The sequence below is a fragment of the Lithobates pipiens genome, unplaced genomic scaffold (genome assembly GCF_037356315.1).
Source record: "Lithobates pipiens isolate NorthernLeopardFrog02 unplaced genomic scaffold, aLitPip1_a1.2 Scaffold_23, whole genome shotgun sequence".
Classification (NCBI taxonomy): Eukaryota; Metazoa; Chordata; class Amphibia; order Anura; family Ranidae; genus Lithobates; species Lithobates pipiens.
In genome coordinates this window covers 18101175-18118557 of record NW_027507785.1, presented here as the reverse complement: position 1 = coordinate 18118557, position 17383 = coordinate 18101175, and the positions used below count along the sequence as shown (strand labels likewise).

At 44.6% G+C, this 17383-nt stretch overlaps 1 protein-coding gene across 1 annotated transcript; it reads left to right on the top strand.

The window, feature by feature from the left end:
• The first annotated feature begins 3299 nt into the window (after positions 1-3299).
• On the top strand, positions 3300-14445 carry LOC143927081 (olfactory receptor 6N1-like). Its single transcript, XM_077451038.1, has 2 exons — positions 3300-3320; positions 13285-14445. The coding sequence occupies exons 1-2, from the start codon at positions 3300-3302 to the stop codon at positions 14266-14268; spliced, it is 1005 nt and encodes a 334-aa protein (XP_077307164.1). The 3' UTR covers positions 14269-14445.
• The last annotated feature ends 2938 nt before the right edge of the window (positions 14446-17383 follow it).

Below are 17383 nucleotides of genomic sequence, written 5' to 3'. Positions count from 1 at the left end.
ATCACTTATGTCTATGACTTTTTATTCACTATTAAAATGATAAAAAAAGAAAATTATATATAAATATGATAGAATGGTGATCATTAGTGAATACATTCCTTTAAAAAAAAAAAAAAAAAAAAAAAAAACAATGCTGTAAAGGTTTAGAAAAATACATATTTAAAATGAAATATAAATGATATAAAAAAAATACATACATCACTTATGTATATGACTTTTTATTCACTATGAAAATAATAAAAAAATAAAATTATATATAAATATGATAGAATGGTGGTCATCAATGAATACATTCCTTAAAAATAAAAAATAAAACAATGCTGTAAAGTTTTATAAAAATATATATTTAAAATTAAATGTAGATTATATCAACAACAAATAATAAATACATACATCACTTATGTGTCTGACTTTTTATTCACTATTAAAATAATAAAAAAAGAAAATTATATATAAATATGATAGAATTGTGATCATCAATGAATACATTCCTTAAAAAAAAACAATGCTGTAAAAATTTATAAAAATATATATTTATTTAAAATTAAATGTAGATTATATAAACAACAAATAATAAATACATACATCACTTATGTCTATGACTTTATATTCACTATTAAAATAATTAAAAAAAGAAAATAATATATAAATATGATAGAATGGTGATCGTTAATGAATACATTCATAAAAAAAAAAAATGCTGTAAAGTTTTATAAAAAATACACATTTAAAATGAAATATAAATGATAGCAAAAAAAAAAAATACATACATCACTTATGTCTATGACTTTTTATTCACTATTAAAATGATAAAAAAAGAAAATTATATATAAATATGATAGAATGGTGATCATTAGTGAATACATTCCTTTAAAAAAAAAAAAAAAAACAATGCTGTAAAGGTTTAGAAAAATACATATTTAAAATGAAATATAAATGATATAAAAAAAATAAAAAATACATACATCACTTAAGTATATGACTTTTTATTCACTATGAAAATAATAAAAAAAGAAAATTATATATAAATATGATAGAATGGTGGTCATCAATGAATACATTCCTTAAAAAAAAAAAAAAAAAAAAACAATGCTGTAAAGTTTTACAAAAATATATATTTAAAATTAAATGTAGATTATATCAACAACAAATAATAAATACATACATCACTTATGTCTATGACTTTATATTCACTATTAAAATAATAAAAAAAAGAAAATAATATATAAATATGATAGAATGGTGGTCGTTAATGAATACATTCATAAAAAAAAAAAAATGCTGTAAAGTTTTATAAAAAATACACATTTAAAATGAAATATAAATGATAGCAAAAAAAAAAATACATATATCACTTATGTCTATGACTTTTTATTCACTATTAAAATAATAAAAAAAGAAAATTATATATAAATATGATAGAATGGTGATCATTAATGAGTACATTCCTTTAAAAAAAAAAAAAAACAATGCTGTAAAGGTTTAGAAAAATACATATTTAAAATGAAATATAAATGATATAAAAAAAAATAAAAAATACATACATCACTTATGTATATGACTTTTTATTCACTATGAAAATAATAAAAAAAGAAAATTATATATGATAGAATGGTGGTCATTAATGAATACATTCATTTAAAAAAAAACAAAAAAAAAAACAATGCTGTAAAAAATACATACATTACTTATGTATATGACTTTTTATTCACTATGAAAATAATAAAAAAAGAAAATTATATATAAATATGATAGAATGGTGGTCATTAATGAATACATTCATAAAAAAAAAAAAATGCTGTAAAGGTTTATAAAAACACATATTTAAAATAAAATGTAAATGATATCAACAACAAATAATAAATACATGCATTACTTATGCCTATGACTTTTTATTCACTATTAAAATAATAAAAAAAAGAAAATTATATATAAATATAATAGAATGGTGGTCATTAATGAATACATTCATAAAAATAAAAAAATGTTGTAAAGTTTTATAAAAATACATATTTAAAATTTAATATAAATGATAGCAACAAAAAAATAATAAATACATAATACATCACTTATGTCTATGACTTTTTATTCACTATGAAAATAATAAAAAAAGAAAATTATATATAAATATGATAGAATGGTGATCATTAATGAATACATTCTTTTAAAAAAAACAAGAAAAAAACAATGCTGTAAAGGTTTATAAAAATACATATTTAAAATGAAATATAAATGATATCAACAACCAATAATAAATACATACATCACTTATGTCTATGACTTTTTATTCACTATTAAAATAATAAAAAAAAAGAAAATTATATATAAATATAATAGAATGGTGGTCATTAATGAATACATTCATAAAAAAAAAACAAAAAAAAAAAAAATGTTGTAAAGTTTTATAAAAATACATATTTAAAATTTAATATAAATGATAGCAACAAAAAAATAATAAATACATAATACATCACTTACGTCTATGACTTTTTATTCACTATGAAAATAATAAAAAAAGAAAATTATATATAAATATGATAGAATGGTGATCATTAATGAATACATTCTTTAAAAAAAAAAAAAAAAAAAAAAAAAACAATGCTGTAAAGGTTTATAAAAATACATATTTAAAATGAAATATAAATAATATCAACAACCAATAATAAATACATACATCACTTATGTCTATGACTTTTTATTCACTATTAAAATAATAAAAAAAGAAAATGATATATAAATACTATAGAATGGTGATCATTAATGAATACATTGCTTTAAAAAAAAAAAAAACTGTAAAGGTTTATAAAAATACATATTTAAAATGAAATATAAATGATATCAGCAAAAATAATAAATATACATATTGTTTGGTCACTTATGTCTATGGCTGTTAATTTCCCCAATTAACCATTAAATCATTTGATTAGTCTCTACAGACCAAGGCATATGGGAGAATTATTTTTAATTCAATTAATTATAACCAAAACAACAACAACAACAACAACAATTTCAGATCTTTACAAGAAGCGCAGATGGTAACATTAGTTAATCATTCCTCAGAGAATTATAACTAGCTTTAGACCCCCTGATTGTTTTAGAACCAGGGGTTTAAATAGAGAGCTAATCGCAGCATAGTTTGTTTGCCTAGTAGGCCAAATCGGAGGAACACATATGTAGCCAATCACTAAAAAAATATTTAAACCATTAGTGTAAAATTCTGTTTGTTTTATTTATTTTTGAAGAAAATTAAAGTTATTAGCATTGTCGATTCTTGCAAAATCTTTCTTGTATTATTTGCTATGGGAGTTGATCTATGGAAGGTAAGATTTTAAAATGTAATATTTTGTGAAAATGTTTGTGTTTATGATAAAAAAAGCATATATTAAACTTCTCATAAAATTATATATGTATGTGTATATATATATATATATATATATATATATATATATATATATATATATATATTTTTTTTTTTTTTTTTTTTTATGCATTTCTTTTATTGAAAAGTTATAAAAATGCATCTGCGTCAAGCAATTTCATAAGATTTGCACCAGATGTGTGTACAGATAATTTTTTTGTAACAAATCATGCAAAGCTAAATAATAAAGCAAAAGCTAATATTAGAAAATATATAAAACTAAACTAGTGCATTCTGTGCAAATAGGGAGACAGTATAAAGTGTGAGACAATTTTCTGCAAAAAGAACAATTTTCCTCTGCTCAGTTAAAAAGATTGCAAAGATTTTAGGGAAAACTTCATACAAGGAAGATTTTTTTTTTTTGTCATATCCTTTACATTTAGAGAACAGTGGATATACACTATATTACCAAAAGTATTGGGACACCTGCCTTCAGTCCGTCGGAATTTCCGACCGTGTGTACAAGGGCTAACAGCTTCAACTCTTCTGGGAAGGCTGTAAAAAGAATGATCCGTACTCCGGTTGTTTCTCTTAAAATTTCTTCATTTTATTGAATAGCCAAAGTGAACAAACGCTGATTAAATAAGTTGACGTGTTTCAGACTATAAGGCCTTAGTCATAACCTTTCTGGGAAGGCTGTCAACAAGGTTTAGGAGTGTGTGTATGAGAATGTTTGACCGTTCTTCCAGAGGCGCATTTGAGGATGGTCCATTTGTGGCGACAGCTTCCCCTCTCCCTCCGACCACAACTGGTTCCTCCGGCCGGCAGAACCATTAATTCTGGTTGGACTACGAGCCCACAGTCCCAACCCTGCACTACTTCTGGATAGGCTCTCAGACAGCCTAGCAGCCAGATGTCCGTGGGATAGGCCTTAGATTTCTGGTCTAGCAGCCCAGAGCAATGAGACACACGTCCACCCAGACAGCCGTCCAGGTGGCACAGAACCCCGATCACCTGACTCCACCCAAATAAATAGTGTCAGGTCACCTTGAGGCGGGGTGACAGGTGCACACCGTAGGGATCTGGAGTGTACCGCAAGGTTGTGGACCCTACGGCTGACTGCTGCAGACGGGGAACAGATCCCACTGGGGTTAGAGCGTAAGATTCCCTGGGGCGCGGAGTCTAAGAGCCAGCAGGTGTTCACCAGCGCCTCTGGTGGTGAAGATGGACTTGGCTGCAACTGGCTCCAGGTCGCGACCCCCAGGGTCCCCCAGCTCACACCCGCAGTAGGCAACAGGAGGATAGGGATGGTGAGGGACAAAGCCAAGGTCGGGGCCACAAGCAGACAAGAATAGTCGGGTACATGCCAAAAGGTCAGGATCACAGGCAAACAGGGATAGTCAAAGACACGCCAAAGTCGGTAACGGAAAACAGTAGAAGATCAAAAGGCAAGTAACAGGAAGCAAAACACACAAAGGAATACACAATGGTTGATCAGCACTGATGACCTGCAGTGCACAGGTTAATATAGGGCTCCCTGATAGGGCCTGGGGTGGAGTCATGCTTAAAGGGGGGGTTATAAAAACCACCAGGTGGAAGTGGCTGGCCTCTTAGTCTGAAGACATGACTAGTGTAGTCTGAATGTTCCCCTTATATTATACCTTACCCATACCTTCCCCTATTAGAAACGAGACCACACCATAGGTTGGAGTAAACTGGCCACAACAGCCTTTATTAAACATAACTCAAAATTCACTCCAATAACTTGCAAATATAAAAATATATATAAATATATATAAATATATAAATATAAATAACTTTATTAACATTAAACCACATTAAATAACATTGACTGCCCGTTCTGGTGATCTCTGACGGTGACCCCACTTAAGCCAATACCAAATCACTGCGGTACACCTGACCAACTTCCCAAAGGCCTCCACCTGTGACCGGTCGGAGACAACTTCCGCCAGTGAACATAACCGTATTCCCTCCAACGTTCAGGAATACCCAGAGGGGCCGATCGTTTGATGAGCCCCCCACACCCTCAGATCCCTTCTGAGTACCTGTCTACTGTCAGAAACCACCAGAAAACACACCGCCACAGCCCGAAAGGGTGACCCCCTCAACCTTGAGGGCCACCCCACACCCGAAGAGCTTTTTGTATCCCCTCCTGCAAGCCCAAGGACCAAAGGTCAATACCCACATCCGATAGGTGAACGCCATCCTTTCGAATATAAAGACCAACATTCACCTCCAACTCCCGATGTCGAACCACAATGCCCCCGTTCTGCACCACAAACCTCCCCACCACCTTATTCACCCTTATCCTCGTTTTTTCAATGCTGGCCAAAGACCTAGCCCACCGCCACACCGTTCTGGCCACAATGTCCGACCATACCAATATGGTGCCCGGGAAAAGGACCCGCAGGTGCAACACGTCCACCTTAATGTCCGCTAAAATATCCTTCACCTTTCGAACGCCCAGGTCGTTGCCCCCCGCATGAATAACCAGCACATCCGGGGGCCTGTCTCTCAAAGCGAAGCGCTCCACCTCCCTCATAACACGTTCCCACCGCATACCCGGGAACCCCAACCACATCACCCTAGCCACCTGCCTGGGGATACCCAATTGCCTGCCTGCTGGTAGAGAATCACCTCTCCTGGCCCCCCAGCACACGTACGAATGCCCCAGGATCCAAACGAGGCGCGGAGAACCTCCATCTGGAATAAAAACAAAAGAAATAACACAACAACCAACGTAATGCTACAATCACAGTACTCCCCCCAGAAATCCCAACAACAAACAACACATCCAGCCGCACCCCGAATTACCCCAGGATCAACTGCGGCCGGACATAGGACCGGAACCTCCTAGACTCCCACCTACCAATCCGGCGAACCACCGCCTCCTCCAGCCCACATCGTGCAGCTTCCGTAGCCGCCCCGATCCGGAAAGAATGTGACGCGTATTCCCGTTCATCCAGACCCACCGCCCGCAGGCATCGCCGAAAAACCGACACAAACTGAAACCTGGATAGAAAAGTGCCCTCCGCATGCACCAGAAAGGGGCCCGACCCCGCAGGCCGCACCGCCCGGAAAGCCCGTACCGCCGCCACCGGGCACACAGCCGAGCCCGGAAGGGCGAGCAGCGTAAGCGCCACTCCCTTGCCCCGTTGGTCCGTCTTGGACCTACGCAACCGTATACTCACCTGATCAGCAACCACCTGCACATCCTGATCCAACAAACCCCCAGCCACCCGTTTCGAGCGACACACCAACTCCCCTACCCTAAACGCCCCATAGAATGCCAACGAAAAAGCTGCCGTAAACAGAACGGTCTCGTAAGCAGACGAGCAAACGTCCACCAGCCGAGAACAAATAGCCACCAAATTGTCAAACGACACCGGCCGGCGCGCATCCCGACCCTTCCGATCTTTCCTGTACCCCTTCAACGTTTGCCGCACCCAAAAATCCTTCGTCCCGTCCGGCTCGCCCCACATCTTAAACAAAAAGGCCAACCCCGCCAGCTTCCGCTCAATAGACGCAGACGACAGTCCCATCTCTATGTTCCGGGCCACCCAGTACAAGAGCACCCAGCGCTGGTCGGAGCCCCGACCAGCTACGCCAACCTCCCGCAGTAACGCCCACCATTCCGCCCACGCCCTAGAATAAGCGGACCATGTAGCCTCACTCAGTGACCTCTTTAACCAACCTGCGGCGATTCCAAGGGCAGATCCCACATCCACCCGGGGCAGGGCGCCCCCGACTCCTCCGCTCCCGGCGCCAGCTGCCGGAACTTGTCCCACTGAAAACGAGCGAGCGAGTCAGCTAAGGAATTCTCCACCCCAGGTATGTGCACTGCATAAACGTAAACATTGAGCCGCAAACAGCGAAAAACCAGCTGCCGTAGCAGCCGGATGACCGGGGGCGAGGAAGCAGTCATCCGATTAATGACCTGCACCACCCCCATGTTATCGCAATTGATGCGCAACTTCAAATTACGAAACTCCTCCCCCCACAGCTCCAAAGCCAACACCACCGGGAATAACTCTAGCAGAACCAAATTGCCCAACAACCCTGCAACCTCCCAGGAGCGCGGCCAAGGTTCAGCACTCCACCGGCCCCGAAAAAATGCCCCATAACCCGTAGACCCAGCCGCGTCAGTGACCAACTCCACATCGAAGTTGCTCACTGGCCCCGACATCCACATGGCCCGCCCGTTATACGACTCCAAAAATTCATGCCACGCCCGCAGGTCCTCCCTGTGTTCCTTCCGTAAACGCACAAAATGGTTAGGTCCGGTCACCCCGGCGGTGGCCCCCGACAGCCGTCGGCAGAACACACGGCCCATAGGGATGATCCGGCAAGCGAAATTCAGCTTGCCTAATAGTGACTGCAGGGCCCTAAGCTGAACCTTCTGCCGGCCCTGCATCCCCGCCAACTCTGCCTGCAGATCCCGTAATTTATTCTCTGGCAATCGACACTCCATTGCCAGCGAATCAATCACTATCCCCAAAAAACTCAATTCCGTAACCGGGCCTTCCGTCTTGTCCCCGGCCAACGGCACCCCGAACCTGCCCGCAATGTGCTGCAACGTGGACAGAAGAATCGCACACACATTGGAGGCAGGCGGGCCCACGCACAGAAAGTCGTCCAAATAGTGGATGACCGACTCCAGGCCCGAAACATCCCTCACCACCCATTCCAAAAATGAGCTAAAAGCTTCAAAATAGGCGCAGGAAATGGAACAACCCATGGGCAGGCACAAATCCACATAGAACTTGCCCCGCCAATGGCACCCCAACAGCCGGAAGCTGTCTGGGTGGACCGGTAGAAGCCGAAACGCCGATTCCACATCCGCCTTGGCCATCAGAGCCCCGCGACCATACCACCTGACCCACCGAACCGCCGCATCAAAAGACGTGTAGGAAACCGTACACGCTTCCGGGTCAATTAAATCGTTGACCGACCCCCCCTTTCGGAAAAGACAGATGATGAATCAAGCAAAACTTCCCCGGCTCCTTCTTAGGAACTACACCCAACGGGGAAACCACCAGGTCCCCCCACGGCTGTACTTCGAAAGGCCCGCCCATCCGGCCCAGCGCCACCTCCTTACCCAATTTGTCATCAACCACCCCCGGATGATCCAAAGCAGAGCGCAAGTTCCTGGCCAACGGCGGCACCCCCGCTAAAGAACAGGGAATCGTAAAACCGTCCCGAAAACCCGAAATCAACCCTTGCGCCGCCTCACCATCCGGATACCTATTTAGGAAAGGAAGCATCCTTCCCAGGTTCACCGGCGTCATCCCTTTTGTGACCGGCATCGCCGGCGCGCTTACCCTTTTTGAAACAGCGGGACAGGGGGTGGTTGCCGCCGCAGCCGGAGCACTCATGTTTGAATCGGCACGCGCCCCCGAATTTACAAGCCCCTTCATTAAAGGGCCAGCACACCATCCACTTCTTTCCGGCCGGCAGCCCCGAGGACGACGCACTCCCGGCCCCCCCCTGAAGAAACGGAGTGGACATCCGCGCCGCAGACATAAGCCTCATCCAGAGGCTTATGTCCTTGTGATCCCAGCGCAGTTCCGCCTTACGCTGACGAAACTGCTCATCATAGCGCAGCCACGCCAACCCCCCATACACCCGATAAGCCTCACCAATCGCGTCCAGGTAACAAAACAACGCCGAGCAATGCTCGGGGTTCTTTTCCCCTATCACGCTAGCCAAGATGGCGAACGCCTGAAGCCAATTCGCAAATGTGCGCGGGATCAGCCGATACCTACGCTTCTCCTCGTCGTCCTTCTTGGAACTGTCCGGCTTGACCCTATCCAAGTTAAACTTCTCGAGGGGGAGTAAAGAGAAAATCTCCACATACTCACCCTTGCCGATCTTGTCCCGCACCTCCTGCTTCAAATGTGCCCCCAACGGGCCCTCGAAGCAAACATAAACTTCGCACCGGGCAGCATCCGCGAGCCTAACCATATCTGACCGCGCCCCCGGGTCCGCGGCCACCGGGGGGACCCCCGAGCCCCCAGCCCCCGCGTCCACACTCCCGGACGCCACCGCAGTCGGGGCGTCCACCACAGGCGCAGCCCCGGACCCCCCGGCCCCCACCCCATGACTCAGCCAGGGGCCCACCTGTGGCGACCCCGAGCCCCCAGCAAACTTACCTACCAGGGCCTGCAACCCCTCCAACAGCTCCTGCAGCGGACCCGAGGGCCCCCCCGAGGCTACTGGCCCCGTCCCCCCGACGGACCAGCCGAAACCCCCCCCCCATGCCGTCCCGGGACCCCGTGGGCCCAGAACCCCCCTGTGTCACCCCCATCAGACCACGCAAGGCTTCCGCCAGCAACGCAGAATCATGCAACTTACCTGGCCCCACCGGGGCCCCGCCGACCTGCACCGGTCCAGGCGCAGCAAAGGACAGCTCCTCCTCCTGGGACAGCTCACTCCCGGACCCGACCTCCTCAGCGCGCACCGGGGACGCTGCCATCCCCCTGTGCTCAGCGCGGTCCTCCCGGTCCAAGCGATCCGGAACGGCCGGCAAGTTCCGCATCCCCCCACCGCCCCCAGCATGCCGGCGTCTGAAACCGGCCCTGCCAGGCACCTTGGCGGCCCCCTGCGACCCGCCCGCCCCCCCAGCAAAAATGCGGCCCCCCCGAGACACCCCCCGCCCCCCCCACCGCGCTGGTCCCAGCCCCAGAGCCCCCAGGCCGTGGATCGCCCGCCATGTGCTCCCCCCCATGAAGGCCAGACCCCAAGCCTCCCACCCGCCCCCCCCTCCACCGGGCCCCGACCAGGCCCGGAGCCAGCGCCATGCTGCCGCGAAGCGTAACGACCGCCCGGACCGGGGAGAGCCGAGTACCGGACGTTTTGCCGGGGGGACCGAACGGTCGTCCCCCGGGCTCCGGGAGTCACGAGGTGGCCGAGGTGTAGGCCCAGGAGAAAAACGCGCCGGAGGCCGAGACCTCCGCGCGCGCAGCTGCAGCTCACCCGTCCCGCCGACATCCTCCGCGCCATCTGCCAGGTCCCCCACACGGTCCCGCAGCCAGTCCGCGCCGTGCACCTCCGCCGCCCATCGCAGTCGCGCGAAGATTCCCTCCAGGACGGCCATCGCAGAGGAGCAGCGAAAAAACTGCCTCCTCTGCGTCACGCTGGGATCCGAATGATCCTCTAAGCCACACCCCTCCCCTTTATATGACCCCTCCCCTACACTAAACTTTCTTCCTGCAAACCTTTCCTATCAGCTCCACCCACAAAGCTTAACCCTCTGTGTCCCTCATCCACACTGTCATGTCCAGCACTCCTTATCATTGCATTCCTAATCCGTGCTTCTCTTGAGGGGAGGTAAGCAAACACAGGAAGATCACTGCATAACCATGACAAATAGGTCCTCTCAGCAGACAAAGGGATGCAAGAAAATCGCTGTCCATTGGCTGAGACACCCCATTCATTCCTAATCTGTCTTTGCAATGCCCTTGTCTTACCTAATGTCACCAGATACCCAGCCATCTAGTGACAGAAGAGAGAAGTGCAGCAATACCAGAATTAGGGAGAGATCAATTGACCTCCTAACAATTGGCCAAGGCAACTTTCACTTGGTAAAATAATGTAATAGCGACCCTGCCTAAACATCAGGGTGCTACACATGTAAACAGGTGTTGGGGTGCTGAGTGTGTTTAGGTACGGGGGACCTGTGTGTATAAAGGTGTGGGGGGGCTGTGTGTACATGTGTGGGGAGCTAAGTGTGTACTGATGGTGAGGGGACTGCACGTTTGTAGATATTTTAATATATCTTTTCACGTGACAACACTGAAGAAATGACACTTGTCTACAATGTAAAGTAGTGAGTGTACAGCTTGTATAACAGTGTAAATTTGCTGTCCCCTCAAAATAACTCAACACACTGGCACTGGAGTCCTCGTCCACTCCTCCATGACGACATCACGGAGCTGGTGGATGTTAGAGACCTTGCGCTCCTCCACCTTCCGTTTGAGGATGCCCCAAAGATGCTCAATAGGGTTTAGGTCTGGAGACATGCTTGGTCAGTCCATCACCTTTACCCTCAGCTTCTTTAGCAAGGCAGTGGTCATCTTGGAGGTGTGTTTGGGGCCATTATCATGTTGAAATACTGCCCTGTGGCCCAGTCTCTGAAGGGAGGGGATCATGCTCTGCTTCAGTATGTCACGGTACATGTTGGCATTCATGGTTGCCTCAATGATCTGTAGCTCTCCAGTGCCGGCAGCACTAATGCAGCTCCAGACCATGACGCTCCCACCACCATGCTTGACTGCAGGCAACACACACTTGTCTTTGTACTCCTCACCTGGGTTCCACCACACATGCTTGACACCATCTGGACCAAATAATTTTATCTTAGACTCCTCAGACCACAGGACAGTTCCAGTAATGTCCTTAGTCTGCCTGCCTTCAGCAAACTGTTTGCAGGCTTTCTAGTGCATCATCTTCAGAAGAGGGTTCCTTCTGGGATGACAGCCATGCAGACCAATTTGATGCAGTGTACGGCATATGGTCTGAGCACTGACAGGCTGACCCCCCCACCCCTTCAACCTCTGCAGCAATGCTGGCAGCACTCATAAGTCTATTTCCCAAAGACAACCTCTGGATATGACGCTGAGCATGTGCACTGAACATCTTTATTTGACCATGGCGAGGCCTGTTCTGAGTGGAACCTGTCCTGTTAAACTGGTCTATGGTCTTGGCCACCGTGCTGCAGCTCAGTTTCAGGGTCTTGGCAATCTTCTTATCTTCTTTTAGTCTAGGCCATCCTTATGTAGAGCAACAATTCTTTTTTTCCAGATCTTCAGAGAGTTCTTTGCCGTGAGGTGCCATGTTGAACTTCCAGTGACCAGTATGAGAGAGTGAGAGCGATAACACCAAATTTAACATAACTGCTCCCATTCACACCTAAGACCTTGTAACACTAACGGGTCACATGACACCGGGGAGGGAAAATTGCTAATTGGGCCCATTTTGGACATTTTCCCTTAGGGGTGTACTCACTTTTGTTGCCAACGGTTTAGACACAGTAGCTTCTGCATTTCTTGCCCTAGGCCAGGGGTAGCCAACTAGTGGCCCAGGGGCCACATGTGGCCCGCGGAGCCCTTTGAATTTGCCCGCGACCTCTGAAATGGCGGGTTAGCAAGTCCAGATCGCAGGTTGCTGACCCGTCATACCACAGCATCGGTGTTGTGAATGAAGCTGGTGGTAGAGGATGGAAACGGCTGCAGAGCCCATAAGCCAATGCTTCCTGTACAGCGCCTGCTTTTGCCGCAGGCAGAGTCTATGGCAAAGTTCAGTTAACCCACAGCACTACTCTGCACCCGCAGTGTGGGAAATCATCAGTGTGAACATAGTTTAGGACCTTTTCACACGATCGGCCCTACCCAATCGGACCCTCAATTCCCCTCTACAGAGCGGCAGATGTAAACAGACTTTTGTCCGTTTACTCTCGCCTGCCTCCAATCCGGTCCTAAAAATCTCATAAAAAAATAGAAGGGAGTTCGCCCCCTTCCATCTGGGTGGATCAGATCGGAAGGGCCTATAGAGTAGCTGTGACCTGTCATCTGCGCGCTCCGCTCATTGTAGCCCGCGACTGGTTACCAAGTTGCTTAAGTGGTCCTCACTCTTAAAAAGGTTGGGAATCCCTGCCCTAGGCTTATACTTGAGTCAATAAGTTTTCCCAGTTTATTGTGGTAAAATTAGGTGCCTCGGCTTATATTCGGGTCAACTTATATTCAAGTTTAACTCGGTAATTTGACCACCAGGGAACTAGAATTTCCAGAAGCAGAGGTCAGCAATTGTAGCCTCCAGTTTTGAACAACCATAATTATGATACTGTAGCTTTAGCTGAGCAATCAAATATTTCAATGAAGTCATTTTCTTTATTTTTTATTACCTAGGTCAATGAAGATTATTTGCGAACAGTAGTTTCTTCCAATGCAACTTTTACCCATGTGACGGAATTCATAATTTTTGGATTCCCCAGCCTCCAGAATTACCACATTTTGCTTACTTGTGTATTACTTTGTATCTACCTCTTCACTCTCTCTGGCAATGGCATTATCTTCTTCTTGGTCATCTTTGACCGGCATCTCCATACCCCAATGTATTTCTTTGTCAGCAACTTGTCATTTATAGACATGACTTATATCTCAGTAACCATCCCGAAGATGTTGGCCAAGTTCCTGATGAAGCTGGATATTATTTCCTACAATGCCTGTTTCACACAAATGTATATTTTACTGTCTTTAGGAGCAACGGAGTGTTTTCTCCTGGCCATAATGGCCTTTGATCGCTACATAGCCGTATGCTCACCCTTACACTACCAAACCATCATGACAAGACAACTTTACATAATACTGTCAATGGTGGCCTGGTCTGGAGGCTTTGCGGCTCCGCTCACATCCACCCTTCTTGCTTTAAAATTACCTTTCTGTGGTCCCAATATAATCTACCATTACTACTGTGACACTCCTCCATTGCTCCAATTGGCTTGTGCCAACACATCCTTCAATGTAGCCATTGGGTCTACCATTGGTGCCGTTGTCATTTTGGTAAGCTTTGCTGTAATTGTTATATCTTATATTAAGATTATTTTAGCGATCCTCAAAATCAGTTCTCATGTTGGCCGCAAGAAAACTTTTTCTACCTGTGCCTCTCACTTTACAGTTGTCAGTATATTTTTCTTGCCCATTATGTTCATGTACATTCGTCCTACAGCCTCCTACTCATCTGATGTGGACTCCTTGGTGTCCATGTTATATACAGTATTAACTCCCCTAATGAATCCCATAATTTACAGCATGAGAAACAAAGATATTAAATCTGCTTTTCAGAAGAAAACTGGCTTCATCTGTACCAAAAGTAGCTTTAGCACAGAATAGAATGCATGTGTTTACCGATTGAAGCAATTGATTAACTTGGATATACTGTATGTCCTTTAAAATATGATTTTAATGGACATTTTGGTGTCTACTGGACTGCACAATCACTCTGCACAACTGCTATAATGGAGATTTGGAGGGGGGATACTATTGGAGGTCATGGGTATGTAGCGCCGGGCTCCTGAGAAGTGTTTTTGTCAATACAAATGTTCCTAAGACCATAGTTGGGTTTTAGGGTTAATTGCAGTAAATTATGGTCTCAGTATCAGTTTGGCTGGACTGTATTGTGTTCTACCTGGCCATAGGTGTGGGTGTCACCTTTGGCAGGTATTGGAACGCAGTCTGGTTGGACGCATTGGGTACCAATCTCTCTCTCTGAGCCAATCAGTGGATGCATTGTCTCGCTGTGTATTCCAGGAGAGGGTACGTAAGGCGCTGAGGTCATGTGATTCGAAGTTCCGGTCCAAAAGTATGTTCTGACTCCCTGGTTCTAGTGCTCCTGACCAGCCCCCAGATGCCCGCATGGCCTGGGGTGCAGATCCATCCGTTTCTGAGTTTCGGAGCTGGCTAGCCCAAGGCACAGTAACTGGAAGGAGGGTTCCAAGGTGGTCCGTTGCTGTCTCGGGTTTGGGGAGGCCCAGCAACTGAAAACGCAACCATGGGAGGACTCTTCAGAAGAGGGCCACACACAAGGCTGGCTGCTCGGTAGAAGCCTGGAAGCTAAGCTGGAAAGGACAACAAGTGAATCCACAATCTTGCGGTATCGCAGGACCGGCTGCAAGATACTGGTACCGTATGAGAGTTCCATAATCTTATCCTTCAGTTACAACCAAGTTTGTGGCAGAGACTTTTTCATTCTAAAGTTCTACAACCAAGTCTGTGGCAGAGACTTTGCTTTACTTGAATCAACTGTCGGTTGCTAAATCCACAAAAAAAGGGGATTTATCCGATAGCTGTGATATCCAGTTGCGAATGGCTATTCCCTGGATTACCTAGAGAGAGACATTTCAAGTGTCAGCAGTTTCCAAGAGTACCTGAGCTTTACTACCCATACCCTCTACTCCCTACTGAGAGACTGTGTTCTGTTCAAGTTTTGAAAATAAAAATCCCTAAAGTGTATTCAAGTGTTCAGTTTATTGGGCCATCAACCTCAGGAAACCCCTAGTCGAGAACGAGGTGGAGAAGGTAACGGTAAGCCCAAACAAACCAGACGTTCCTTCGGGGGTCAGTGCTACAGGTACAATCTCTATCTCACTGCACATCTATTTCTGTGGTTTCTAAAATGTCCTCATCCAACTAAAACTGATTAGGAACAGCAATCTCTCTGTACTCCCAACCAGTCCCCTCCCATCACAGTTAGAAACACCTCCCAGGGAACACATTTAACTCCTTGATCGCCACTAGTGTTAACCCCTTCCCTGCCAGTGTCATTTATACAGCAGGGATGTACAGTGAGGTCAATGATTGGTGATGCACTGGCTAGTATCAGAGCCAGATACACACAGGTTACATACGTCGCGATCATTAGAGCGAGAGAAATTATTCTAGCACTAGACCTCCTCTGTAACTCTAAACATGTAATCTGTAAAAAAATTTAAAGCATCACCTATGGAGATTTTTAAGCAATGAAGTTTGGCGCCATTCCACGAGTGTGACGTGTTTAAAGCATGACATGTTAGGTATCTATTTAATTGGGGTAACATCATCTTTCACATTATACAAAAAAAATCGGGTTATCTTTTTTTTTTTGAAAACACGATTCAAAAATTGTTGTACAAATACCATGTAACATACAAAATTGCAAAGAACACCATTTTATTCCCAGGGTGACTGCTAAAACAATATATAATGGAAAGTTTCCTATCAAATACTTACCGTAATTTTCCTTTCCTGATAGACTCAATGGCAGCAACGCGTGGGTTAGCCTCGCCTCCATAACTACCCTATAGGACACCTCTCCCATAAATCTTTGCTCCGGACTATAGGCCGTGTTCCATAGCTAGCCTACTCCAGACATTTGGGAGGAAACTCCTGCTGCCATGGAGTCTATCAGGAAAGGAAAATTACGGTAAGTATTTGATAGGAAATTTTCAGTTTTCCTGACAAACTCCATGGCAGCAACGTGTGTGAAATAACATGCCGTACACACCCGGGTGGGTAAATGCTGAGCAAAGAAACCAAATGTATTTAACACCGTCAACCGACAGTACTTGCAAACCAAATTTAACAGATGATAAGGCAACTGGTTCAACACAATAGTGAGACACAAATGTGTTGATAGAAGACCAGGAAGCCGCTCTACAGATTATTTCGGGAGCAACATGGCATGAAGCTGCCCAAGAGGTCGAGATACTCCAGGTTGAATGCACCGTCACTGCCTCTGGAGGAGCCAAGCCCTTTGCTTTATAAGCCCTTTGAATGGTCTGTACAATCCATGCAGCAATGGATCTAACCGAAGCACGCATTCCTTTGTTTTTCCCATGGAGAAGGATGAAAAGAAAATCCGATTGTCGAGAGAGCCATGACTTCCAGGTATTGTTTCAGAGTGTGACCACATCAAGGGGATGGACATCTTGATTTTCAATTCTCTAAGGGTGGGAAGCACAATTTCTTGATTTTCATGGAAAATTGTGGTCACTTTAGGATTTGATCCCAGCATGGGGACACTGCTCTGTCTGGAACGAAAGTTAGAAAAGGCTCCTTCAAACCCAGGTTTCTGATTTCAGACACTATTTTTGCTGAAGTAACAGCCACCAGGTAGGTGGTATTGAGAGTAAGATCGTTCAGTGAGAGCGGCTTGTCGGGATCTGATCTGAGCTGAGAAAGGAAATCCATAACAAGAGGGAGGTTCCACTTGGGGAACCTTGGCTTTATCTGAGGCCTAAGCCTGATAGCACCATTGAAGAACTGGCCAACAAGGGAGTGTTTCACCCTTGAGACTCATCTGAATACTGAGATGGCCGATACCTGTTCCCGAAGTGAACTTACCGATAGGGATAGGTCTAGACCTGATTGCAGGAAACTAAGAATGTCCCGAACTGCCGGAGCGCTACATAGGTTGGACCTGGAGGACATATGATCTGTGAACCTGGTCCATATACGTTCATAGACCCCG

Excerpts from the sequence above, each read along its gene's own strand:
- LOC143927081 (XM_077451038.1), top strand. The coding sequence starts at position 3,300 with ATGGGAGTTGATCTATGGAAG. Across the intron at positions 3,321-13,284 it reads TGGGAGTTGATCTATGGAAG|GTCAATGAAGATTATTTGCG; the intron begins GTAAGATTTTAA and ends TTTATTACCTAG.